The 8651-nt window shown below is 40.1% G+C and overlaps 1 protein-coding gene across 1 annotated transcript in view; it reads right to left on the bottom strand.

The window, feature by feature from the left end:
• Positions 1-5067, bottom strand: part of LOC306761317 (uncharacterized protein) — a gene marked incomplete at both ends in the record, with an annotated part of 16941 nt that extends 11874 nt beyond the window's left edge. Inside the window, 4 exons of the mRNA XM_079247442.1 lie at positions 623-883; positions 1248-1360; positions 1461-1522; positions 2563-5067. Coding sequence (XP_079103568.1) covers positions 623-883; positions 1248-1360; positions 1461-1522; positions 2563-5067 — 2941 coding nt within the window. The remainder of the gene's footprint in view (positions 1-622; positions 884-1247; positions 1361-1460; positions 1523-2562) is intronic.
• Between the last annotated feature and the right edge of the window lie 3584 nt (positions 5068-8651).

Raw genomic sequence — 8651 nt, 5'->3', positions numbered from 1 at the left:
TAAAAGAGCTCAAATATATTAGAAACAATGGAATCATCTGTGCTCAATGTAAATAATGTAAAAGTTGGTGTCAGGGTAAATTCATTTAAAGGTTTAACATGTCTGTGCAAATTATAAAGCTAAGACTGAAAAAATGTAATTTTACATCATTTAATGTGAATGTAAAGTGTAATATAAATAGCAGATAGACAAGTACAACACAATTTACTGCAGGTCAGCTGTAATTGTTTTCACTGTGTGCCCCTGTAGTAGAATAAATATAGATTTATGTAATTTAATAGAAAATTTCTTATTATTTACAAAATTTAACTGCACATTTTTTTTTACATTTACTTATCTGGTAAACTGTCAGTCAACAAAATTTTTTCTGTGATGAAGTCATTAATTTGGCTAATGTAGGGTCCACACATCAAACAGTTTAGATACAAAAAAAAATGCATTTTTATCTACTTTATTAGTCTCCTACAAACTGTAAACATGCAAACTGGATATTTAATTGTAATTTACAATGTTATAAAATGCAGTAAAATTGTCAACACACATTACATTGACAGTCTTTCTTTTACATCATAACTCAGCCAGCGCAGTGCAGGGTGTTGGTGTCATTTCGTTCATCTGAAAATCGAATTGCTTATGATTCCATCATCTTTGTCAAAGGATGGATCGTAGTTTGAGATAAATTTCTTTTTCTTCCCGAAAGTCGAAAAGGTGTTGTACACATCCAGCTCTCCTCTGGGTGTCAGCTTCAGAGTGCTGTAGCCAGACGTGCTGCCGGGAATGTACACATTATGTTGGTAGTCTGGTTGTTCAGAATGTGGCTGGGTGTATTTTGGAGACCATGCGTAGTTCGGAGGTACTCCCTCTTCAAGAGACTTCTTGCACTCTGGAACAAAAAAATAAATAAATAAAAAAAATAAAAAAGATAAAATAAAAAAATACACGTGCATAAAAAAAAGCTTATACCCAGAGGTGATGCCTTCATTGAGTGTATGGAAGTAATATGTTTGATCTGAATAGGGGGGTCTTAAAGGCATATTTTTTTATTTTACTAATAACAGGTCTTGCAGGGACCTGAATAATCCTCATGTAAAATAATCCTCTTCTTTTGGGGGTTTGGTATTATCTACTTTATGGTGTACCATTTTACATCTCAGACTAAATCCTCTGGCACAGACACAGAGAGAAACTCCTCACTCACCCGATCACCCTCTTTTATGGGAACAGTCATGAGCAAGAATTGCACCTACCATTCATATGGTTTCCCCAGGTCCAATATTGTGGTGCTATAGAACAGGAAAATCCATCAGTATCATATTTTTGTTGCCGTGAAAGAGTCCCCTCCATATTTGCTGAACTATATCTAAGAAAGGAAAAATAAATGGCAGAAAAAAAATGTAATTTACTTTTAAAAGTATTTGCATTGTGTGTGAGTGTGTGACTAACTGCTTCAACTATTTTACCTCTTGTATGTTGAGTTACGTTGGTTCTTGGTCCAAGTCCAGTCATTGTTTGAATTTTTGAGCTGCACAATTAAAACATAAAGACACAAGTAGTCACAAAAAGCAAATGGTTGCATTGCATTTATAATGTGGTGAAGCCAGCTAGAAAGGTTTGATTAACAATAAGAAAAAGAAAAATAGTGACTGAACTGGAAAACTGGAAGGAGGTACTGGTACTGTTATTTTATCTCATGACTGAAAATAAAAAAAAGAAGATGATTTCATTTCCTCACATATTTTGAAAAATATCCCAAATAATATGCACACAAATGTAACACTGTAGACACATAGACATTCCCTTAAGCTCTGAATGAATTTGCTAATTTTTTTTTCAGTTTCAATTTATCACTCTCACCTAATTCTTGTTCCAATTCAACTTTTTTTTTGTTCTTAAAAAAAAAGAATGGCTAAGTCTCACCAAATGCCCATACAGCAAGATTAATTTACTTTTCAATCAATTGACACACCTGTTTCAAACAAATATCTCAATTCAGCATATGGAACTGGATCTAACTTTCAGCAAAATGCATAAATAAGTGTTTGTATTACATAAGAAATATATATAGACCTATTTATATTTCCTATGCTTACCTAATTCATAAGTAGTATTTTTTTCCAGGTGACCAGAGTTAAGGCTCAACTTTATGTAGCCTCTTAGTGTCATATGTTTCAATTTAAAAGTAGTTTGTCAATTAATCAGATCAAACATTTACAAAAAACCTGAATAAAACTTTACAGAAGGCAGTTATGGAGAAAGCAGTCTTGTAAGTTGGACAGTTTTTTTTAAAATTAGATTTAGAAAGACACTTTTACTAAAATCACAAACTAAACAGTTGTGTATGTTTAAAGTTGTCATGTCTTCGCGTGTAACAGCTAAAAAAGTAATAATGAATGTAGCTCATGTCACAGCGCCATCTACTGTTTGTACTCTGCCGTTGCATCGATGCCATGTTGCGCATCCCAAACTTGAGAGAAAGTAAGTTAAGTGAGAAATATTTCTGGGTTAGTTTAGGTTTTTGATTGGAGGGGGGAAAAATGATTATACGACATGAAATTTGTTTACCTCATTTGGGGTTGCTGCTCTGTTGTTGGACAGCTCATTCCGGTCCACGGCGCTCCAGCCAGAAGTCAGGTAATCTGTGCTCTTGGTATTATTCTGCTGGAATGACATCACCGGACTGCAAGGCTTCAGAAACATGAAGTCGCTCTTGGATGATTCTGGTGTCAGGCACATTTTGTAGCAGTACACCTGCGGCAGCGCGCCGGTGCCGTTTGCCTCTGCGCAGCCTGACGCACCCGCGGACACGCGAACATTTAAGTTGGACTTTTTGAACACCTCTGTGGTGGTGGACAGCTCTGAACGAGAGCAGCAGCAGCAGCAGCAGCCCCTGAAGGAGGGGAAGCTGGACTCCTTTCTAGGCGCTCTGCTCTTCAGTCTCCTCACTGCCACGAGGACGATGATAGCCACCAGAAACGTGAAGGAGACTGCGCCCAGAGCCACGATTAGATACAGGGTGAAGTAGGAGCTGTGATGTGGGCTTTGTGAAAGGTCACCCAGATCGGGCTGTAACTCAGGCAGGCTGTCAACCACTGACAGAATGATGGAAACTGTGGCCGAGAGGGGTGGTTGACCATTGTCCTTCACCAGAATGACCAGACTGTGCCTGGTGGGCTCGTTCTCTTCTATCTGGCGCATCGTCCTGACTTCGCCTGTGTACAGAGCTATGCTGAACAAGCTCGGATCTGTAGCTTGGAGCATCTGATAAAAGAGACGCGAGTTTTGACCCGCGTCTGCGTCCATGGCGTTGACTTTGGTGACGAGGTAACCGGCGTCTACTGATTTGGGCACAACTTCGCTTGGTGCCGTGCCGTTGTGCGGAACAGGTGACAAAATAACTGGCGCGTTGTCATTTTGGTCCAAAATAAAAATGTCCACTGACACATTGCTGCTCAGAGGGGGAAACCCGGCATCTTGAGCCTGAACTGTGATCTGAAAGTTTTTAAGTTGCTCGTGGTCGAAGGAGCGCAGCGCGTAAATATTCCCGTTATCTGAATTTATGGACACATATGTGGATACAGGCATTCCCTGTATGTCACCATCAAGTATAGAATAGGATAAATATGCGTTCTGACCAGAATCTGGATCCAGTGCTGACACAGAGCAAATGGACGCGCCTGGTGCGTTATTCTCAGTTAGGTACACGGTGTATGACGGCTGTTTAAAATGAGGCGCGTTATCATTCACATCAGACACCTGCAGCAGGATAGTTTTTCTCGTGAATAAAGGTGGAGAGCCAGTATCTCGAGCAGTGAGGGTGATGTTGTACTCAGACACCGTCTCTCTGTCCAAAAAATCAGAAGTCACTAATGTGTAGTAGTTCTTAAAGGAAGAATGAAGCTGAAATGGAATCTGGCTGGGAATTTCACAGTCAACGTTTCCATTTTCTCCTGAGTCTTTGTCCATCACACTGATGACTGCTATCACCGTTCCCGGGGCCGCGTCCTCCTGCACAGGTGTAGACACTGATGTGAGGATCACCTCTGGGAGGTTGTCATTTTTGTCCAAAACGTTGACAAGCACTTTGCAGTGAACTGCTACAGCAGACGGGCCTTTATCTTTTGCCTGGACGTAAATTTCATGCATCCTGGCTTTTTCATAATCTATCACTCCTTTGACTTTTATTTCTCCTGTGCGCGAGTCCACGCTGAAGAGCTGGCGCACTTTGATGGGAGCGTGACCGCTGAATGAGTACGTGATGTCGGCATTTGGACCCTCATCCAGGTCTGACGCGTTGAGTTTGATGACAACTGTGCCTTTGGGTGCGTTTTCAGCCAGTCTGACCCTGTAAAAAGATTGATCGAACACGGGCGCGTTGTCATTTGCATCCAAAACAGTGACATCTATTTGCGCAGTGCCAGATCTCTCCGGTGCGCCTCCGTCCACTGCGGTCAGGACCATTTGGTGGGCACTCTGCTGCTCTCTGTCCAGTGGGGTCTGCAGGACCAACTCTGCAAATTTACTGCCATCGCTTCGGGTCTGTATGTCCAAAAAGAAATGTTCATTTACACTCAGCAAATAAGTGCGCAGTGAATTGGACCCAATGTCCAAATCCTGCGCGCTCTCCAGAGGGAAACGGGATCCTGGCGTGGCAGACTCCGATATGTCCAGATTAAACTCAGTCCAAGGGAAATTAGGTGAGTTATCATTCGTGTCAAGAATCTCAATCTCAACCCTGTACAACTCAAGAGGATTTTCTATGACCACTTGCAAGTGGAAAGAACAGGACAAACTCTGCTCACATAATTCTTCGCGATCGATTCTTTCATTGACAAATAAAACTCCGTTTTCCAAATTTACCTCCACATACTGTTTCTTGGAACCAGACACAATCCGGAATCTGCGCACAGACAGCTTGTCCAAATCCAAGCCCAGGTCCTCTGCAATGTTGCCAACAAAAGCTCCGTGCTCCAGTTCCTCTGGGATTGAGTATCGTATCTGTCCCCGGATTGCATCCAAGAAACAAGTGAAGAAGACAAAAACACACAGCGGTTTGCTGCTTATATCCATCTGTAGACTTTAAAAGGTGATTCAGTTAAAATGAAGTCTGATAAAGAAACAAACAAACTTGACATAGGTGGGACTGAATCTGTGCCTGCCTGCCTGAAAGAAAAGAGAGAAGAGAGAAAGGGGCGTGCGAGGACTACAGGTCTATCTCTGAGATTTGTGTGTGTGTGTGTGTGTGTGTGTGCGAGAGTTTATTATTGGCCCCACTGTTTCAATAGAAGGGGAAACGACATCTGCTCAGATAATCTGTCCTGCCTACTAGCCCGATCAAATTCATGTCACAGTCTCTGGGCTCTGACCGCAGGTCAAAAGTGCTACATTCAATTTCTTATAAGAGTGTTTCATCATTTTGAACTCATATGGAGCATAATCCAATAGAACACCTTTGGGTATATCCAGTCTCACTCAGAAAACTGATGAGAAGTTCCATCAGTATGTAATGTTGTACTTTGCTGTTACATTGCAGGATAGTAAAACTGATTGAAAAGAATAGAAATTATTCTACTGAATTTTTATTTTTATTTTTTATTTTTTACCCATAATAGAGTCATTATTCATAACACTGCTGAACTCTGACACATAATCTGCATGAAAAACAATTCTTGATGGTTTAGGATTTAAAAATAAAACTTAAACTTTTGAAAATCAAAGCAAAAGTGAAAAAGTAATCGATTTATCATCAGTCACTGTTTGAAGTCTTCATGCTGATGTTCATAAAAGCTTGTTCCTATGAAGAAGTTCATATTCCCTTCCATCCCCAAAGCATTGCAAAGAATCCCCCCCTCCCCTCCAACTTCAATGTTTTCACACTCAATGTATCTGTATGGAAGGTATCGGTTTACCTTCAGCCTCAACGCATGCTTCACTTTGCTCCAAAAACCCACAGTTCACTTGGCTGAAAACTAAAAACACAATCTGTCTGCAGAAATGAAACTGCAGCAGATGGTGAGGTTTTCTATGGGCTCATGCTCTTTTTAATTAATGGAATAGAGATTAGAGGGCATTTTCCCTGGATCATTAGTGAACAGAGGAATTAAGACATTTTGTGAGGAATAATCCCAAGGCTATCCATGTGAGGCACATGTGGTTTTCTCTCTGTGGTCAAATTGACCTGCTTTTTTGCAGTGTAAGTGCACGGCATCACTTACGCAGTGGAGAAACTAAGTAGCTGGGATAAGGGGACACAACCAGCACATTTAGGGATCAAAACTACAAAAGAGATTATCTCTCTGTCACCGCCCCTCTCCCGCTTACACACACACACACACACACACACACACACACACACACACACACACACACACACACACACACACACACACACATACTCTCTTTCCCTGACTCAAGGGCAAAAGTAGACGATCAATCCCTCTGTCTTTTATTACATTTTAGCCTTTAAACTGAGGGATTAGAATAGGTTAGCCCACATTCTTCAGCTTTTAACCTTAATGCGGTTTTAGTTGGAAAGTGTTGTGCATTCTGTTATCAAACAAACACACACTGTAGGTTAACATGCACGGAGTGTACTCACAAATGTGAATTTTATTTAACCTGTTTTCAGAGCTTGCACGTCACGTACCATCTAAAAACAAGCCAAAAGCAAACTGACAGCTTTGTTTTCTCACATGAATGACTGCAATGGTTATGATGGGAACTGAAAACCATTTTCCTGCTTCTTGTCACATAATAAACACGACACTTGCATGTTCCTATGCTCGTCACTGTTTTAGGGGACAGCATGCAGGACGGAGACGTTAATTAGGATGTGGTTCCTTTACCCGTATTGTGAATTTTGCACAGTCTGGTGAGCAGGCTAAGGATGTGAAGGATGTGCTGTTCTGGTGTGCATCTGTTCACGTATTCATTTGTCAAAAATACATGATGGGTTGAATTCAGCAAAAAGCTTAATTAATGAAATAACACTATTATTGAGAAATGTGACTTTGATTAAGTTTGCAGTTCATTTCTAAAAAAAAAGGCTTTTTAAAAACAGAACAAAATAATTTGTCAGTCTGTGAAGAAAACCCCATTAGGATAGATCCTCATGTTTATGGTTGATTGTGTTAATTAATAAAGATTTAGTAAAAAAAACACAAATCTTGTGTTTGTTTTCCCATTTGAGAAAAAAAAAGTGGAAAAAAACAATGTAAGGAAAGGAGATAAAAGCTTTATCTTCTAATAGTTTTTAAAGAAATCGCTGTGGGGCTCGTGTTTTAGAAGCTGTGAGAAAACCAACAAAATACTGACAGATCTTCTTACAACCAATAAAATTATATGCATAGGCTGCGTTTATGTTCTACTACTCCTTTTCTCCATATAAAACAGCATACAGGTTTTAAGGAGGCCATCACTTGAGAAATTAAGCTACACTCAGTGTACTTTGCAGAAATCCCACAAGAAGGAGTCGTGAAAAACGAAGAATGACCACATCTCCATGATACTGACTGCTGCATCAGATTAATCGTTGCCAGCAGGGTCATTCTTCCCAGTATGAGAAGAACAATCCAGTCGGTTTTCAGTGTATTCCTTCCTCAACACAACTGCATCAAATTACATGGATCTAACAACCTATCCATTTCTGCACAATGGCTCATAGTTAGAATCTGATGTGTTGCAGAAAACCTGCTGGATTGTGGATCTTGGATGGGAATACTCACGTTTTTCTATGTGGTCATCGCACAACCTTAAAGCATTTAAAAGAACAAATGAACCGCTTGTTTCTTTACTTTCCTCTCACTAAGCAGCAAGGTAAAGTGGTATTATGGCATGATACTTTAATGGTATGATTTTGAAAAGTAATGGCACATGTGAAATCTGTATGCATGCATTAGTTTGTGCCTTAACAGGCTCAAATGCTACACAAACATTTATTGTTTTATTACCATGTGTTAGCATGACTGAGAGTCCCCCTTTAAGCCTTACTCCTGCTCAGATTGATCAACATGCTGATACTATAACAGCTTCAATGCGTACAACCTTGGATAATGTTGCTCCCCTAAAGAAGAAGAAATTAGGTAAGATTATGAAGGCTCCCTGGTTTAATTCCCAGCTTCGAGCTCTAAAACAGGCATCAAGGCGTTTGGAAAACAGATGGCGTTCATCAGGACTAGAGGAGTCTCACTTAACCTGGAAAGAAAATTTAAGCGTATACAAAAAAGCCTCACGTACGGCAAGAACAGCTTATTATTCATCATTGATAGAGGAAAACAAAAACAACCCTCGGTTTCTTTTCAGCACTGTAGCTAGGCTTACTAGGAGCCGGAGCGCTGTGGAGCCATGTATTCCTTTCTCACTTAGCTGTGATGATTTCATGTATTTTTTCAGGAATAAAATTGACACTATTAGAGATCAAATTCACAATACTCTTCCTTCTACTTATAATGTTGAGCCTGTTGTGGTCTCCGAAGCATCCTTAGAACCAGGATCTGACTTGTGTCTAAATAGTTTCTGTCCTGTCCAACCCTCTGAATTAACTAAAATAATAGCTTCATCTAAACCATCCACCTGTATCTTAGACCCTCTCCCAACGAGCCTCTTTAAGGACATTTTCCCTTTAATTAATACATCACTACTAAATCTTATCAATA

Source organism: Telmatherina bonti (genome assembly GCF_933228915.1).
Source record: "Telmatherina bonti genome assembly, chromosome: 10".
In the NCBI taxonomy this organism is placed as follows: Eukaryota; Metazoa; Chordata; class Actinopteri; order Atheriniformes; family Telmatherinidae; genus Telmatherina; species Telmatherina bonti.
Note: the sequence above shows the minus strand (reverse complement) of the source record. Positions and strands in the feature narration are given on the sequence as shown.